This window comes from Alexandromys fortis, unplaced genomic scaffold (assembly GCF_014885135.2).
Source record: "Alexandromys fortis isolate MF-2015 unplaced genomic scaffold, M_Fortis_MF-2015_v1.1 scaffold_23, whole genome shotgun sequence".
Taxonomy (NCBI): Eukaryota; Metazoa; Chordata; class Mammalia; order Rodentia; family Cricetidae; genus Alexandromys; species Alexandromys fortis.
Window position 1 is genome coordinate 14,983,561 of NW_026067907.1, and position 19,686 is coordinate 15,003,246.

The window sequence follows — 19,686 nt, forward strand, 5'->3', positions numbered from 1 at the left end:
TAAATCAAGGCTCTACATATATGAGAAAATATGTAGTATTTGTCTGAGACTAATTTATTTTTCACTTAATACCAACACTTAGATTTTGGCCCAGTGAAAAATTATTTTGTTTCTGGCTTTCAGAACTATGGGAAAATCAATTTCTACTGCTTTGAGTCACAAATATAGTTATTTATTACATCAGATCTAGGAAATGAATATAAATAGAAATAATAAATGTTTCATGTGGTAAATGGAACTTTACGAATCATAAATAAGACTTATATTATGACTGGGGAAAAAGGTGTAAAGAACATTACAGAGGACAGGAAGAAGTGGTGAGCAAAGGAACTTGCTTTTTGTTTTGTTGTTGTTGTTTTTTTTTTTTTTTTTTTCGAGACAGGGTTTCTCCATAGCTTTTGGTTCCTGTCCTGGAACTAGCTCTTGTAGACCAGGCTGGCCTTGAACTCACAGAGATCTGCCTGCCTCTGCCTCCCGAGTGAGTGCTGGGATTAAAGGCGTGTGCCACCACCGCCCGACTGAGCAAATGAACTTGTACACAAAAAAACTGAACAAAATGTCAAACTGATTCAAAAGGATGATGTTTATTGTTAAATACACTGAACTTCAGACTAAAAAAGTTAGAATTTGCCAGGCAGTGGTGGTGTATGCCTTTAGTCCCATTGGAAGACAGAGACAGGTAGATCTCTGAGTCTGAGGCCAGCCTGGACTACAGATTGAGTTCCAGGAACTTTAGACACTCCAGAAACTCACTTTATGAGAAGCAAGTATGTATGTGTGTGCTTGACTGTATGGAGAAGTCTGGGAAAAGGAAATTCAGCATCCTGAGTCCTTGGCTTTTCTGTCACATCTAGCAATTTTGCTCAGTTCCTTCCCCATAAACTTAAGTTTTAAGGATTATGATTGCATTCCCCCAAGGTCTAGCAAAAAATCTGGTACCCATATTTGATAAATGGTGAATGAGCAAAAAACATTCTGCACTTTTAAGTCAGTGGTTCCCAACACGTGGGTCACACGACCCCTTTGATAAACCCGTATCTTCAAAACAATATTTACATTACAATTTATAATAGTAGCAAAATTGAAGTTATATAGAAGCAACAAAAATACTTTGAAGCTTGGGAGTCACCACATGATGAGGAACTGTATTAAAGGGTCATAGCATTAGAAAGGTTGAGAACCACTGGTTTAAGTCAATATGATGAGAGGAAGACTGAACTTGAATCCCTTACTCATAAATACCTTTATTACCGAGATAATTTTACTTAAAAATAAACAATACAGGGCTGGAGAAATGGCTCAGCCTGCTCTTCCAAAGGTACCAAGTTCAATTCCCAGCAATCACATGGTGGCTCACAACCATCTGTAATGAGATCTGGTGCCCTCTTCTGGCCTGCAAGCATACATGCAGGCAGAATACTGTATACACAATAAATTTTTTAAAAAGGGAAATTTACAAATAAAAATAAACAATACTGAAAAGTTGAGAAATCTGGTCTGATTCCCCCTGCTATTTCAGAACTTGGATCCAAACCCACTGAATTGGTGGTGGCTTTCTGAAGCAATGCTGAAAAGAGAGAGAAAGAATGACAGCCAATGTAGCTTCTTCAAACTTTTTGCTTTTACACTGGCTGTCTGGAACTAGTTCTGTAGACCAGGCTGGTCTCAAAACTCACAGAGATCCTCCTTCCTCTGTCTCCCAATTGCTGGGATTAAAGGCGTGCGCCGCCACCACCAGGCATTTTTACATTTTCTAGTGTTACCACAGAAAGAAAAATTCCATTAAGTGGATTTAGTTAAGGCTTAATTAGTTAAGCCCAATTAGAGTCCTGTGTTCAAGTACAAAGACCGCAAAGGTAGGGGCATAGAGATGCCAGAGGATTGTTCTTCTGTTTCGATTCTAGGACTACTTTAGCTGTAAAGACATCGGACACCATAGCCTTCCTCTAAGATCTAGCATCTGATCCAGATAAGAGCTAGCGTTCTGGATGGGGCAACATACCAGCACCACTCTTGAAAAGGAAGAAAGCAATACGTTGGTTCTTAAGGAGTGGGTTATGGGAAGAACTTCAAAGTATATAAATCTTAATACTTAACGTCAAGTTGGTATATAATACCCCCCAAAGAAAAACCAATTACACACCAATGACTGGAGATAAAGCAGATCATAACCCTAGACGATAGTATGTAGAACCCAAGCAGACCAAAAGAACTATGAGCAGAACTATGAGCAGACCAAAAGATCTGCTGCTGACAGGCTTAAAATAAAATTCGTGAAGTCAGAAACATAAATACTGAACAGCCACACGGTTAAGCAGCTGCGGTCGTGAAGAAGGTACGGTATAAACACCTTTGTCTTGGGTACAGCCCCACGGTGACAGGTAGGCACAGCGCACAGCGAGGAGCTGCAAGCCTCCCATAAAGTCTTTTCATTGCTCCCGGACCCCTCCTCGGCGGGCGGCCGGCGGCGGCGCCCGGTCGCCTTCCTTCCAGGGGCTTTGCTGGCCTGGAGCCTCGGCTTGGCCATTTCCCTCCCTGACTTTCCTGCAGACAGTGACTGCTCTAAAAGCAGGCGTGACCCAAAGTGACAAAAATCTGCCCCTCCCCTAACCTGAGCGCTGTTGCTTCCGGAAGTGGAGCCCCATTTCCGGTTCAGGTCCTGGCAGCTCTGAAAAGTAACGTGGCATATTATGAGAAACAGTTACAACCCGCCAGGTTAGGCTCGCGTTTTTAGAAAAAAAAATAAAATACTTAATAATCTATATTACGTGATATTTTGTTCTAAGTCCAGAAAATAGAGCATTTTTCAATACCAGTTAGGCACGAGTTCTTACCTACTAACAGGAACCACAGAAAAAGCGCCTGCGCGGGTCCGCAGCCCGCGGAAAGCCCGCGAGATTACCCAGCTGCTTAGCGTGTTCGGGGTGCGCGTCGGTCCGGCAGCTCGGCAAGCATGGGGAAGGTGAATGTAGCCAAGCTGAGGTACATGAGCCGCGATGACTTCAGGGTTCTGACCGCGGTAAGAAGCACACCTTTCTCGCCTATCCATCCCGGCGGCGTCCTCTTCCTGCTCCTCTAAAGTCGCTGGATGGAAGCTGAGCGTGAGGGCTCTGGTCTGTGGGTTGTGGCCGAGTCTGCGATCTGGGTAAAGGGGTCCAATGTCTGACTTTCACTAAGCTTTTGTGGAAAAAGGTTTCTTTTCCTAAAGACTGCAAAGCCTTCCTCGTTTTGCTTCAGAGGCTCTCGCGTCTCTGCTGCCCGGGTAACTTCAGTGATCCTTGGCCTCCAAAGTAGGCAGAGAGAGTCTTTGAGGGAGGCCTGGTAGGTTCCCAGTAATAGACTCAGCCACGTAATGTCTCCACTCAGAGAACCACACTTGTCTGGTTTTAGTAACAATTTAGGGTCTTCAGTAGAGTGCAAAACAGACAGGGGGTCCTGTCGCCAACCCCAAATGAGGGGTCTATTACCTACAGGAGAAGTGTCCTTGGAGAGAGTTGAAATAAGAGCAAAAACCCAGAAATGGAAAAATCTTCAAACAAAGGAAAGGCCAGTGTGACTGTGTCTAATAGTTGGAGATGTACATGGAAAACGTGAGAACCAAATCATGTAGACTTGCCCTTTCAGGCCTAGTGAACATTACATATGGAAGCCAGTGAATGTTTTAATTGGGAAAATGACAAAATTTGATTGTGTAGCTTTAATCTCATTGCACAGCGATCAGGACATACATCTAAGATTATAATAAGTCAATCTTTGTTTAGAAGTCACTGTCTTTTGGTAAGGAGAAGGACCACGTTACATAATAGGATATGTAATGTGAGTTGTCTGGTTCATGTATTGTTTTAAGCCTTTGTAGTCAAGGTAGCATTTAAAAATTAATCTATCAAATGCAAGATCCATAATAAGTTTGGCATGCACTTTCTCCGATAGCTGCCTTAATTAACTTAGACTTATTCTTTAAGTGGTATTTTAAAATAATGACTTTTCATCTCTTCTCAGTACATTCACTTATTTCCCAATGTCTGACAAAAAAATAGTCAAGAAGTGTATTAAAAGATTGGAGAAGCAGAAACAGAACTTTAAAAATGAGTTAAAAAGTCTTAAATGCTTAGTTATGGTGAGACTTTAGAGGAACAGATTGTTCCTCCATAATTTCTAAGGTCCCCAAGGAATTACCTAGTATTGGACGTAACATTCCAGGCTCAGATGGACGCTGCCAGTGTTGTCTTCCTTGCCCTCTTTATCAGTGATCTCAATTATGCTTAATATCTGGAATATCTGTGGCCTTTATGACAGGTGTTTAGTTTAGTTGCTAAGTATTTTATTATCAGCTATGTGTTTTTCAAGAATTAACAGTTTTACTCTTGAAGTTAAGAGACATCGCCTGGCGGTGGTGGCGCACGCCTTTAATCCCAGCACTTGGGAGGCAGAGGCAGGCGGATCTCTGTGAGTTCGAGACCAGCCTGGTCTACAAGAGCTAGTTCCAGGACAGGCTCCAAAACCACAGAGAAACCCTGTCTTGAAAAAAAAAACAAAACAAAAAACAAACAAACAAAAAAAAAGAGGTTAAGAGACATCAGTGATTAACTGTATTTATCAAGAAGAAATATAGGTGGAGATGAAAATAACTGTATTGTAGAATTATAGTCATATAGTGCCTTAACCTTTTTGTTTGGCCAACAGTCCCCTAAGATCATTCTATCTAGTGACAGAATAACCATGGTAATGCCTATTAATACGTTTAGCTTACATTTTGCTTAACAGCACATTTCTCGCTGTTGCTGTTGGGCTACACATCTGAGGCTAGAGATGTACTTAGCTGGGAAAGTTTCCAGAGGCTAATATCTTAGCAAGGTTTAGTAGGCAAGGCTTCGTGTTGCTTATGGCATCATAATGATTCCTTTAATTCCAGGTTGAAATGGGCATGAAGAACCATGAAATTGTTCCCTGCAGTTTGATTGCTTCTATAGCCAGTCTGAAACATGGTGGCTGTAACAAAGTTTTGAGAGAATTGGTGAAGCATAAACTTATAGCTTGGGAACGTACTAAAAGTAAGTATTTTATGCTACATTATTTGTCCGTTTTCAGCTAGTTGGCTTTCTCTAGATCCAACCTTCAAAGGACATGAAGTACAGGTTGCTTGATTAGACAACCAAGAACTCACATGTTCTTCTGTCATATTGAATTGGTCAAAAAGAAAGGGCAGATAAAGTAGCAAGAGCACACCACAGGGCAAAGCGGATAGTCATACAGTTACTATCACTTTAGAAAATTCATCCACTCGCAATTCTCTAGAGCATTTCTTCTCAAGCCTTCTGTGATGAGGGTTGAAGGTTTAAAAACCTGTCAGAGATCTTTTATAAATATAAGAGAAAGTAGTTATTGGAAAAAGAAGATAATGGTTATATACAAAAATGGGCATAAATTCATGGTCAGGTCAATATAAAATATCCTAAACTTAAATACCTTTGTGTTTATGTGCATATCTTTCCACAGACCCTTAAACTGATGTCCATACATGAATCACACTTTAAGTAGTTCTGTAGTAGAGAAGAAATTGGGAATTTACAAGTTTGGGTAATTTATCTTTCTCTCGCTAAGACTTTGATCTTTAATGCTTGACTTGAGTTGATGTATCTTGTTGCTGCAGTACAACTAAATGATGTTCTTATCTAATTTTTGTCTAGCTGTCCAGGGCTATCGGTTGACAAATGCTGGTTATGATTACCTAGCTTTGAAAACCCTGTCTTCTAGACAGGTAATTGAGTCTGTTGGAAACCAAATGGGTGTTGGCAAAGAGTCAGGTATGTACTAAAAGTATTGTTGAAAGCATTGTCTTTGCTTAAGTTTTTATTTTACTTTGAGAAAACATTCTTTCATTTTGTTATAGTCAAAGTTCACAGTAAGTCAGAAAGTTGATCGTTAATCCAGTTTGTTGTATTTGTTAACAGTAGTTTAGTAGGGTATAATTACCTTCATAGATTTATTACTATCATTTTAGTAATATCAAGGATTTCCAGGGTTCATACATGCTAGCACATGTTTTGCCACTCAGCTACACTTCAGGCCCTAATATTCTTTTAATAGCTTACATCTTTGGTAAATATTATATTTGCTCTTATTTTATAGCCGATAAAGTATGCATTTGTAATAATTAAAAGTGCGTTTCAAAAGAAAGTAATGGAAGATAGTAAGTATCAGTGCCACGGGTACATCGTTCTGTCCCAGCAACGCAGAAACAAAAAATTTAAAATACCATTGTGTATTCATTTGCTTCCTCTGAGAGGTGAGGGACAAGAATAAAGACAGAAGATGAGTCTTTGAACTGTAGCCTCCTGTATACCGTTTTTGTTCTTTGCATTTCTTTCTATCTAATTTATGGGTAAGCAAAATTAAACTTGGAAATCAATAATTATTAAGAAACCTACTGAAAAAGTTCCCTATGAGATTCTCTATGATTAGTGTGACTTCTGTATTTATGTGTTAAGTTGTGGTGTGTATTTAAGAAGTAATGCTAGGCCGGGTGGTGGTGGCACACGCCTTTAATCCCAGTTTCTGAGCAGTAGTGATTTGAGTTTCATTTATTCTTAGTTATGAGTAGTAATGGAAGTTCCTTTCTTTAGGTAGATACATTAAAGTTTAGTGCTTCAGTGGGGGAATTTTTAGGAACACAATTCAGTCCATAACAGGGTAGAAAATGTATAAACTTTGTTATTACCAAGTTTCAAAAATGTGTAATGATTTATATTCTTTCAATAAGGTATGGTAGCTTATTTTTAATATAAATTATTAAAATTTCTTAATGTACTTTGAATATTCTAAATGTCAGCATTACAAATAACTTACTTTGATAGTTGATAAATTACTTAGTAAGAAGATCACAGTTTACTTGCAGAATTAAATTCTAACTTACTGGTCATAAAAGCAACTGAATTGAACGTGTTGGAAGAGAAGATGTTAAATCCCTTTTCTTGGACTGAGAATGTAATCATAGGATAGAGCACTGGCCTGCATATGCAAGGCCTGTGTTGGCTCCCTAGCACAGTGAGTTTCATAGAAATGCTTTCTCAGTGAACTGAATGATTGTTTTGACATAATGTTAAAGGTAAGTACTGAGCATCTTGAAAGCAGTAGTACCCTTTGGCTAAGTACATCTCTGCTATGTTTTACACAAGAAATATTAGGAAAGATAGCAGATACAATGAAGACATAAACTATTTAAGCCACTGCAGTTACAGTGTCCTAACAATGCTTTTACAATTTTTGCTCTAGATATTTACATTGTTGCAAATGAAGAAGGGCAGCAGTTTGCACTGAAGCTTCACAGACTAGGAAGAACCTCCTTTAGAAATCTGAAAAACAAGCGTGATTACCATAAGCACAGGCATAATGTTTCTTGGCTTTATTTATCCCGTCTCTCTGCCATGAAGGAATTTGCCTATATGAAGGTATTTTTAATGAAAAAGGTTAACCTGTAGCTCATAACCAACCATTACAAAGACCTTAATGACTCCCCACTCAGTCCCTAAGTCCACTTGAACCCTGTTGATTTTGTTCTTTTCCTGGTGGCTTCCTTAATGAAGGTATTTTGTTGCTATTCCAATTTATGTGTGTGACTATATAAATTTTTTTTTTTATTGAAAGCAGTGTCTGGAAATTTTGTTTCAGATAAGTTGACTAGTCTTTTTCTTTAACATAATGAGAAAAAATATTAATTTACATATTTGTATAACAAAATGGTATCTGTTACTTTTAAAAATAAGTGCCACATAGATTTTTAAAAATATCTTTAATACTTAAATATTACCAACAACCAAGTTTAATAGAAAAGTTATTCTGTCTGGTACGATTTGTTAGGATTTATTCATTGTTTTTAGTTTAGATTTTACATTTTAATATGTATGTGTGTATAACTTACAGGATTCACTTATTTCCTTCCATCATGAGTCTCTGGGATGGAAGGCAGGTCTATTATATAATGCCTTTACCCTCTGGACCAGATGGCCCAGGTTTTAGTTTGATTTCCGCATACAACAACAAAAAAATTCTTTTTAGTTGTTGAATTACTGTAGTGTGAAAGCAGCTGCTGCTTGGAAGCCCTATTTCTTAGAATAGTTTATATAATCTGATCCTTTATTTGTTAATAGTGGTAGGAGAATTCTTAAGGCAGTATAAATAAGCGATTCTGATCCTGTGATTACCTTTTTTCTCTCTTATACTATAAGGAAGCATCTTGGCTGAAATCATTAGACATTTCCTCCAAACAGTGGTGGATGCTTTTTAAGTATATTCAGATTGAAGGAACAGAAAGAGAACCGGGTTGCACATAGGTGTTCTTAAATGCACTGATGTTTTCCCAAAAGGAAAAGACTGAGATAAAGCTGTGACTTGGGAGCTGCACTGTAACCTAAGCCACCTTTTAATATAGTTCCTCATGCGGTGGTGACCCCCAACCAAAAAATTATTTTTGTTTCTACTTCATAAGTGTAATCTTGCTACTGTTACGAATGTAATATAAATATTTGTGTTTCTAGTGGTCTTAGTTGGCTTTCTGTGAACGGGTCCTTCAGCCCCCAAATGGGTCACAATCCACAGGTTGGGAACTGCTATTCTAGACAAATGTTTATATAACCTAGGTTATAATATGTTCTCATGCTGCCAAGACTTGTTAAAACTGGTCTGAATTGACGCACAACTCTTTAAAAATAAAAATTTCTGGAAACTATTTCAGTTCCTATCCACAGAAAGTAGTGGCTGAATACAAAACTTTTAAATTTAAGTACTGTGGTAATACAGTTAGTGTAATAGTGTAGACTGATTTAAAGTTAGGCAGATAACAGACACAAAGAAAAGTTTATATTTTAAAGTAAATGTGAAGAGGAAGATACTGAGAGGTGACTGGGAATTGAGTGGATTCGTAAAGCTGGATGTGACTTTAAGGAAAGGACTTTGCGGAAGATCAAGGATAGGCCACGATATGAGTGGAAGTGAGCCCTGTCTGTGTATAGGTGGTTCCGAAGTCACTGTCCTGGCTATATTTTTGTACTGGCTAGAAGAATTTGTACTAGACAGTTAAAAAGAACTTTGAAATCTGGGCAATAAAAATACAAAAGTTGTTCAAAATGAAATAAAATACTTCCATCACTAGATACTTTTACAATTATGCATTTGCACAAGCATCTGTCTGATACTGGTGGTAGGAGATGGAACGCTAGTGGAATAGTAGAAATCCTGGCATTCCAGATGTCAGAGAGGAAAGGGCTGAATGGTCTAAGGTAGCATCTGTGTATACTTGCTGCTTACTGTGTCACATCGTGTATTCTGGAGAGCTGTATCAGTGATTACAGACTAAAGTGCCTCACCTTCAGAATGACTGACTTCTTATGCCAGAAAAATCAAAATTTGCTTCTATTGCAATAATGTGAGCACACATCAACAAGTGATAGGGACTTTAAAAACAGAAAGGAAATGCTCTAAGGGACTTTATAGCTTTTTTTCCGTAATCACAGTACAGAATATATAGTAATTGTACAATTTAAGAGGGAAAGTTAATTCAAAGAAATTTAAATTTGTTTTTATGTATGACTAATTCTTGGAGTAAGTAAACTATGCATTAAATACCCTTAGGTTGACTAAAATTTTGGAAAGCTTTGTTGTATAAAAATGCATTCTTCTTTTCTTTTAAAAAACAGATTTTGTTAGCTTTTTGTATTTTTACATTTTAGGCATTGTATGAGAGGAAATTTCCAGTTCCCAAACCAATTGATTATAATCGCCATGCAGTGATCATGGAACTTATTGATGGCTATCCCCTGTAAGTATTCATTAAGCTTGAAAACATAGGTTCTAATAAGTTAATTTAAGGTTCATGATTTTAAGTAAAACTTACTAAGTTTTTGGAATGTAAGAGGTAGGCAAAAAATAGGTTGAAAACTCGGTTTTATTCAGTTCAGCATCTCTGCTATTTTGAATTATTTTGTTCAGTATTTATGAAGAATCTGTTATATACCAATACTTTCAAGTTCAACAGTGAACAAAAAAAGTTCCTGCCCTCAGACTGAACAAGGAAATACATAGTATATCTAGTGTGTTAATAAACTCTATTGATAAAGATCAGTGGAGACTGGAGGTAGAAAATTCCTATTTAATATAAGGTAGGAAAGTGTCATTCACGGGGTGGAATCCTAGGGAACTAGTTAAGGCAATATTTCAGGTAAAGGAAGGGCTTTGGTCCTTGTGTGTTCATAGCCGTGGTTGGAGAGAAAACAAACCAGAGTGACTAAGGTGGGGTGGGCAGGAGGAAGGGAAATGTGAACAGTCAGATCCAAGAAATAGTCAGGGAATAAAGTTAGGAAACGTATAGCAGTCCAGGCAATGATAATATCTTTAATAATAGTCATGAAGAAAATGAAAAATGCTCAGATTCCACAGGTAGCAACATGAGTTATTCTGGGATTGAATTTGAATGTGAAATAAGTGAGAAATTAATGATAATAAGGACTAAAATCTGAAAGACATGCTGCCTGACAGTTAAGTGAAGAAAGTATTTCAAGGAAAGAAGTCAGCTGACTAGAAATGGAAATGACTAAAAAAAAAGCATAGAAGAAATTGTCTTGAACTGTTTTTTTTTGTTTGTTTGTTTTGTTTTGTTTTTTGTTTGTTTTTTTATGAGGTGGAAGGAAATCTGTTGAAGGTAGGATGAGTCCTATTTAAAAAGAGTTGAACTGTAAGGAAGATGTGAGAAAGGAGTGGCAGACAGACAGGACCGTGGCATTGGGTGGCCTTTCAGTGGTTGAGACACGGATCTGATGAGAAGAAGGAGGAAGCTGGGAAGGTTGGGAAGTGAAATACGTTTTTATACTCATTAAAATCATGAACATGTACAAATAATCTATTTATAATTTCCTTACTTTTAGGTGTCAGGTACATCATCTTGAAGACCCTTCATCAGTTTATGATGAAGCTATGGACCTAATAGTCAAACTGGGAAATCATGGGCTGATTCATGGAGATTTCAATGAATTCAATCTCATATTGGATAAAGATGACCACATCACCATGATTGATTTTCCACAGATGGTTTCCACTTCCCATCCAAATGCTGAATGGTATGTGCTAAAACTGGTTCTAGTTGTGTATATTTTGTGTGTCATAGAACATTTTTTATTCATAATTTTCCAGTTTTCTATTTAGATCGGTAAATTGTTTCAATAATGGAATTTTGTTTTTTTTATATCTGACTACACTAGAATTTTCCCCATAAGAGAATCTTTACTACTCAGTATTTTAAAGTAGAAAAAAATATATTTAGACCTTATCATTATGCTTATCTTGTGTGTTCAAGCTCTAATATATAAACTACAATGAAGAAAACAGAAGAATATTACTTAACATTCAAATCAAGGTTTCTTAGCCATGGAGCCAATTTATTCAAACAGGACTTTAAGAAATCAGAGAAATTAGGTGGTGGTGGTGCATTCTTTAATCCCAGCACTTGAGAGGCAGAGGCAGGCGATCTTTTGTGAATTCAAGGCTACCCTGGTCTACAGAGTTAGAGACACAGAAAGGTTATATGTCCTGTACAGAAGTAGATAAATAGACAGTAGATAGAAAAGATAGCACTAAAAACAAATGTTTACTTTTACAGGTATTTTGACAGAGATGTTAAATGCATTAGAGAGTTCTTCATGAAACGTTTTGGCTATGAAAGTGAACTCTACCCAACCTTTAGTGACATCAGGTTTGTATTTAGTACTGCCTATAATGATTGAACTCCTTTGATAGAGTTATTTGCTTAATTCTAAAGTTAATTGTTTTGTCTGAAATAACGTCTAGACACACAACACGTAGTTGCTGTTGAGTTTCACCGCTCTACAGTACATGAGTGAAACTTGAAGATTTGAAAATACTTGCCGTCGATCCATTAAGATGCTACAGTTGAACTTTTTGGATTTGAATTTATTTTCTTATGAAGTCAACTCTTTTCATTGTATTTTGAATGTTGTATCAAATGTTCATAAGAAATCAGGTGACAAATCTTAGTGAAATGGTGTTTTGTTTTTTAAGATTTTACTTTTTATTTTTAATTATATGCATTTCTTGGTTAGGGTTTTACTTGTGATAAAATACCATGATCAAAAGCAGCTTAGGGAGGAAAGAGTTTATTTGACTCACAGGTTACAGTCCTTCATCAGCGAATCCAGGGCAAAGAGACCTTGAGGCAGAAACTGAAGCAGAAGCCCTGGGAGGGGTATTGCTTATTGGCTTGCTCAGTTTAAAAAAAGTTTAAAAGAAAGAAGTAAACTTTCTTAAACCTCCCAGGACCACCCAGTTTGGGAAGACTCTATTCTAAGTGAGCTGCGCTCTCTTGCTTCAATCATGAATTGAGAAAATGCACAAGCTTGCTTGTAGACCAACGTAGTGGGTACATTTTCTCAATTGAGGTTCCCTCTTTCCATAGGGTGTAAGTTGACAACATGCTACCCAACACTAGAAAAGTGATGAGCCATGCCTCCATCCTTGTGGTTTTTTTTTTTTTCAAATTATGTATGTTTTTTAGTTCATGTTTCTCTATTGGTTTTATATACTTTTAAGTTATTTCCTGGTTTGAGATTTATTGTTAAGATTCATCATTTATTAGAGTGGTGCTGTTCATCTTAGAGATCTTCTTTGTTATTCGATGCTGGTACCTTCTTTCCCTAGGAGGGAGGATTCTCTTGACGTTGAGGTCTCCGCCAGTGGTTACACAAAAGAAATGCAAGCAGATGATGAACTGCTACATCCAGTAGGTCCAGATGATAAAATTACTGAAACAGAAGAGGAATCTGACTTCTCGTTCTCTGATGAAGAGGTATTAGAAAAACACAAACTTTGTACGTCAAAAATGGAAAATGAACCGAACCCAGTAGATGAATCAGGTGGCGACTGTTGCTTCTCATCTGGAGACCTCAAGCAAATAAAGGAAGACAGTTTATCAGAGCAGAGTGCTGATGTTTCCAGTTTTGAAGTGACTGAATTAAATCAAGCTTTAGAAGAAATGAAAAGTCAGGTTCTTGCCCCCAGTTCTGTTGCTGGGTTTTCTGAGGAGAGCAATAGTACTGGCAATGATACCAGACATGATGGCCAGACAGGTCAGTGGAAAAGCCTTGCTGACTCTGAAGAGTGTGAAGATGAGTGCCCCGATCTGATTGCCTTGTCGTCATTGAACAAGGAGTTCAGGCCTTTCAGGTATAGAGTCTTGTTTTCTTTTTGCCTTTAATCTTGAGATCAGTATGTTCTTTGACTCTGATGAGGGAACATATTTGAAAAAGAACAAATGCTAGGACATAATTGTGCTGTGCCATCCTGTGTAAAATGAAAGCTTTTTCATATTGAAACAGATTTGTCTCTTCAATTGATCTGATTCCAAATAGTCTATTGACTAAATGTCACAGGTTTCTGTCTTTAACTAAAACCAGTGACTTCATAGAATTAATGCAGCTCTCTTAAGAAATAGAACTGTTTCTAGACACGGTAAGTTGTTTTGCTTTCTTTCTTTTTATTTATTCATTTATTTATTTATTTATTTATTTATTTATTTATTTATTTATTATGTATACAATATTCTTTCCGTGTGTATGCCTGCAGGCCAGAAGAGGGCACTAGACCCCATTACAGATGGTTGTGCGCCACCATGTGGTTGCTGGAATTGAACTCAGGACCTTTGGAAGAGCAGGCAATGCTCTTAACCTCTGAGCCATTTCTCCAGCCCCGTTCTGCTTTCTTAATACACTTATTATGTGTATTAGGCTAGGACAGTGGCTGAGAAGATAAAGTCAGTTCCTGCCAAGTATGACCCAGGTTCAATTCCCAGGACCGACATGGTGGAAGGGGAGAACTGATTCCTGCAAATTGTTCTCTGACCTCCATGTTCATGCTGTGGCGTGTACCATACAGAAAGATAAATGCAAGTTTGAAAAATAGAAGTTCTAGAAAAATACTGGCTATCAGAAGTTCATATTTTCTTATACATTGTTTATATTAAAATATTGCGCATTGAAAGGCATAGATGTATCCATGATTATACTTTTCATTATGCGTTATAGGGCAATTTCAGAGTACTTCTGTCTATGGCTGGGCATGGTGGTACATACCCTTGCTCTTCTACTTGAGGTCTGAGGTAGGATCAGCCTTGGCTACAAATAAGGCCACCTGTCTCAGAGAAAGAATGGGAATATTAAATCTGTCTGTACTATGTCTGCTTTTGTTCAGAAGGTAGCAAGAAAGATACTCAGAGTGTGAGAAATAGGTTTATATCATTTAGTGAAAAACACTAATGAATTGTGGGAAAATGATAAATTTCAGTTATTGAAACATTCTCATTGGAAAGTTTGGTGGTGACTTGTCAGGCTGTTGAAATAGGAGCGGCGGCGGGGCTGCGTCCCCAACACCCCAGCCGCTTGGCTAGCTCACGCCCGAAATAACAACACACAAACTGTATTCATTTAAAGAACTGCTTGGCCCATGAACTCTAACCCTTACAGGCTAATTCTCGCCCCTGGACTAGCCCATTTCTAATAATGTTTGTAAGCACGCCAAGGTGCGCTTACCGGGAAGATTCTAGCCTAAGTCCATCGTGGGTTGGAGTTGCCTGGGAGAGCTGAGCATGGCGTCTCTGCTCCAGCAGAGCTGTCGGGTCTGTCTGGGAGCAGAGCAGAGTCTGACCTCACTTCCTCTTCCGCCCAGAATTCTATTCTGTTTACTCCTCCCATCTATGTTCCAGCCATGAGGCCAAGCAGCTGGTTTATTATAACTTAACCAATGAAATCAACAGATTGATATATGACACTCCCACATCATCAGGCATTTCATGAATGTTCAAATACAGTGGACTGAGTTAAAGTAGTTTCACTTTATGCTTTCGTAAATATAATTCTGAGGCATTTCATCATAAGCTTCACTGTAAAATATACAATTTAATTAACATAAATTGTGTAATGTTTTGAATTTTGGTTTTCCTAGAGATGAAGAGAGCACGAAGAGTGTCCCTCAGCATAGAACAAGAGCCCTGAGTGTCACATCTACAGGCAGTACCCTAAGCTGTTCAACAATTCCTCCAGTAAGTTTTACACGTTACCAGCTGTTTGGGCCAGTGCTGTGGAGAGAGTAGTGAACTTAAGTATTGTGAAGGTTTCAGGTCATTCAGATGTTTGGATATCATATGTTAATGCTATAAAATTAACAGCACTCAGTTTAGCAAGAGAGGCGAGGGTTCACTTTTACCTGGAATAAGCAGGTTTCTAAGGATAGGGCAACATAAGTATTTTGGATCCAGATGGGATTTTGTATTTTTCCATGTGATTCATCTGGTTTGTTTGTTTGTTTGTTTGTTTGTTTGTTTTTAGTGGTAATTCATTTACTTTTATTTTGTTTGCTTGCTGCTTTGCCAGAACAGATGACTGTATGAAGGTGTCAGATCCTGGAGTTAAAGACAGTTTGTAGCTGCCATATGGGTGCTTGGAATTTGAACCCTGGTCCCTGGAAGAGCAGTCAGCACTCTTTACTGCTGAGGCATTTTTCCTTCCCTCCTTGTTTTTTGGGTTTTTTTTTTTTGTTGGTTTGTTTGTTTTTTTAACAAAGAAAGTTATATGCTTTTGCGGAATGGTAATGCCACAGCAATATGGCTGAAATTTAAAAGAGTTCCATCTTCACTTTTTTTACATTCTGGGAAGTAGGTAATTTTAAATGTCTTTGGTATCAAAGTTTTGTTGGTTCCTTTGACATTTGGCAGTAGTATCCAAACAGTTTACAAAAGGGACATTTTCTAAACAGGACAATGAGTAAAATATTGTATCTCCTATGCCAGCCTTTGTTCTGACTTACCCAGAAGGAGGAATCAGTCTAAAGGTTATTACATCTCACAAAGCAAACCCCTTTCAGTGGGTGGCCTGTGGAGGAATTGTTTCTCCCTCTCTGTGGTCAGGATTATGGATTTCATTCTTTATTCCTGACATTTGGAAAGAGCAGGGATTTACAAGTCATTACTCCTGTTGAGACTCAAGCAAAACTATGTTGAGTTTGCTTACTTTCCCAATTCTTTGGCAACTACCGTGCAATTTACAACCCACCCACCTTATTTCGGGATTAGGCAGTGTTTTTGATGAGTACTGTTAATTGCACTTTCTAAAAATGATTTTCTGTCTAACATTAAGAAAGTGAAATAATAGTAATATATCAAATTTTTCATATATTAAAGTCATAATTGTGTTGGATTCTTTCCTTCTATTTATGTAAAATTGTGTGATAGTTTTTTAGAGATAATTTACTCAGTGAACAATGAAGGAAACCGTTTAGAAGGGAAGAAATGAGATGAAATGGCTACATAGAAATGAATTCAAAAGATAAATAACTTCATTTTTCTAAAGTTATTAAAAATTCAGATATGTCATTAATGAGTTAGAATGTTTTGTTTTGGATAGAATAAAATACTATAGTATTAAATGAGAGCTATCAGGAATAAAGTAAAAATTCAAGCTGGGAAGAGGCTTCCATGAGTTTGTATCCCCAGTGCCCACATAAAAAGCCAGGCATAGCGGCTATATCTGTAATCCTGGCCAGGTAGTCAAGTTGGTGAGCTCCGGATTCAATGAGATGACCTCTCTCAGAAAATAAGGTGGGGAGTGACGGAGTAAGACAGCATACATGAGCATGTACACATACATACCTGTGCACATGTACACACACACAAAAGAATAAAAGTATTAACAGTAGTTTATATTATAGTTCTGGGGCCTTTCAGAAACCTTTACAATTTGCTAGACCAATGAAGGTAAAATTCTTGAAATGTAATTGCCTTCTCTGTGGCTCAGATACAATTGTCTATGTATATGTAAGACATTATTAAGCTGCTCTGGTCCTTTTCTCTTTCCCAGGCTCTTGTAGCCAGTGGTTTTAGAGTCTTCAAGTCTTTTATCTTGAGTGTTGTGAACTGTAATATATGAGCCTGTGTTCTAAGGAGGGGTAAGACCCTCAGCCTAACTCCATGAACAAAGATTTCTGTGCAGACCAGGCTGACCTCAGACTCTTTGGTTTTTGGTTTTTTTTTTTTTTTAATTGAAAATTGTAGTGATGAAGCGAGCAGGCCTGCTTTTCGTCCCGCCCAACAACACACGTTAGCTTTACACCCGAAATAACAACACACAAATTGTATTCATTTAAACACTGCTTGGACCATTAGCTCTAGCCTCTAACTGACTAACTCTCACATCTTGATTAACCCATTTCTATTAATGTGTGTAGCACCATGAGGTGGTGGCTTACTGGGAAAGATTAGCCTATGTCCATCTCGGAGAGGAGAATCATGGCGACTGCCTCACTTCCCTTCTTCCCAGCATTCTGTTCTGTCTTCCCCTCCTACCTATGTTCTGACCTATCAGGCCAAGCAGTTTTCTTTATTAATTAACGAATGAAAGCAACAGATAGACAGATAACCCTCCTCCATCAGAAAATAATTTTTTATATAATATATGCTGCTCACAGCTTCCCCTCGCCCCAGATTTACAGTCTAGTCCATACCCTCTCTTTCTCTCTTGATTGTCGTCTCTGCTTCTCGACTGCTAGGATAACAGGCTGTACACCTAACTTCTTTTGAAATTTTTCTCATACTGTTTTCCTTCTATTTTGTTACAATGACAAACTTTGTTACCTCAGTGAACTTGGTGAGGATTTGGGGATTTGTACAAAGGCAAAAGGGCTTAAATTCCTTGAATTATAAACAAAATCTGTTTCCTCTTTGATCGTCCTATTTATTGGACTTTTACATTGCTGGGAGTCAAATCTAGGTTCTTTTGAAAACTAGACAAACTCTTACCACAGCCACTAGTCATTGTAAACTCTGTCCTGGAGTGTAACAGAATTAAGTGATTAAGACATAGTGCCTTTTAATAAATACACATGTGGCTGTATCTCATAGAAAAATATTTTTACTTTTCAACAAAATGAGGTGTTTTTTATACATTTTTATGTAATTGCAAAAATAACTATATATTCTGTTCATTTGTTTGTTTTGAGGCAGGATTTCTCTGTGTAGCCCTAACTGTCCTGGAACTCCCACCTGCCTCCCCCTCCCAAGTGCTGGGATTAAAGGTGTGCACGTAGTATTTACTGTATGTTGTATCCAGGTGTTTCTTTACATACACACACACACACACACAATTACCTTATAGAATTTGTACATTGTTCTGAATTGGGGCTGTTGAGAGAGAAAAGATCATTGTGAACTGAATCTTCAATTTTTCTTTAAATCTTCAGTCGTGATTTGTACTTACGGCATTTAACTATGAGTGGTTTGAGTTTTTGGTCATTAAGTATGAGATGATGTTCTGCATCTCTGGAAACCCTGTGAAGACTTCCCATGAATGACTGCTGCCCTCAGTCCTGCTTCAGTCCACAGCAGCACAGGTGTGGCTAACACCTGTAGGCAAATGCAGGAGGATTAGAAGATCAGGGTTGTCTGACTACATTCCCGTTACGGCCAGTCTTGGCACCAGGCTACTTGAGACTGCCAGTGAGTGACTGCGTGCGTGGGTGCGTGGTCATTAATTACAAAATCATGTCTGCCTTTACCAAGAAGGAATGGTTTTCCCCTCTGTGCTCATGTTGACCACTAGGTGGCACTCTGGTGATTTGTAATTTAAACTATTATGCTACACTGACCCCTTTGGCTGTATAATTTTATTTACGTTTTCCAACAGCTTCTCCTGGTTTATCTACTGTAAAAATTTATCTTCAGCATTGTAAATTAGAAAGATACTAGCAATGTAAGTCTTTGCATTACTGAGTTTCTGCTTCTTATCAGAATGGTTATTAGTGATACTAACTATAAAATCTTTCCAGGAGCTGGTGAAGCAGAAGGTGAAACGTCAGCTGACAAGGCAGCAGAAGTCGGCTGCCCGACGCCGATTGCAGAAAGGAGAAGCCAATGTGTTTACCAAGCAGCGCAGGGAAAACATGCAGAATATTAAATCTAGTTTGGAAGCAGCCAGCTTTTGGGGAGACTAATATATTTCTGATATATATATAAAGATAATTATTTATCCACCTTTGATCAGTGGCCAAAGCCACTATATATAGAAATAAACTCTACTTAAACTATAAAGTTGGTTTCCAGAGACTAATTAATCGTATTTCTGCTAAGCATTATTTTTTTTAAGTTTTTCAAATAACTGTTAAATCTAAAATAACTTCTTAAATTTAACTTCATTAGCAATATTTGCAAACTATCATTTTTATTTCTGCCTTAAACAGATGCAGGTTCTGACTTTACATGTAATAATAGAACAACTTAAATCAAGCTGTAGTTTTCCTTTCTCCTTCAGTCAGTCACTGATGAGTTAGTTTTAGGATTATATGAGACAGCATACAATTATTTGGCCATTGGAGTGAATTGACCCCCTTCTGTTAGTTTAGACTTCAGTAGTAGAGATAAGTCAGTAATGGATAATCAGCCTTCAGTCTATTCAATGCTGTTTTCATTAACTGTGTAGTCATGGGAAAGAGACTTCAGATAGCCCTACCAGAATCCGGTTTTTCCTCAGGTTTGAGCAGTGTGGCTAATGGAGGTGGGAGAATGAGAAGGAATGAAGAATGAAATGCTCTTTCTCATTTTCTTACATGCATGACTCCAGAATGTGTTCACACCTCAGTATT

At 37.8% G+C, this 19,686-nt stretch overlaps 1 protein-coding gene across 1 annotated transcript; it reads left to right on the plus strand.

Annotated features, from left to right (window-relative positions):
* Positions 1-2,876: 2,876 nt before the first annotated feature.
* On the plus strand, positions 2,877-19,135 carry Riok2 (RIO kinase 2). The gene is made up of 10 exons (XM_050135875.1): positions 2,877-3,019; positions 4,913-5,051; positions 5,688-5,804; positions 7,273-7,448; positions 9,726-9,814; positions 10,917-11,108; positions 11,648-11,740; positions 12,703-13,227; positions 15,001-15,097; positions 18,874-19,135. Exons 1-10 carry the CDS (start codon positions 2,954-2,956, stop codon positions 19,036-19,038), a joined length of 1,659 nt encoding a protein of 552 aa, XP_049991832.1. The 5' UTR covers positions 2,877-2,953; the 3' UTR covers positions 19,039-19,135.
* Positions 19,136-19,686: the final 551 nt, after the last annotated feature.

Coding starts and splice junctions, on each gene's coding strand:
- Riok2 (XM_050135875.1), top strand. CDS start 2,954: ATGGGGAAGGTGAATGTAGCCAAGCTGAGGTACATGAGCCGCGATGAC. Junction 9,815..10,916: donor CTTATTGATGGCTATCCCCT/GTAAGTATTCAT, acceptor CCTTACTTTTAG/GTGTCAGGTACATCATCTTG. Junction 11,741..12,702: donor CCAACCTTTAGTGACATCAG/GTTTGTATTTAG, acceptor TTCTTTCCCTAG/GAGGGAGGATTCTCTTGACG.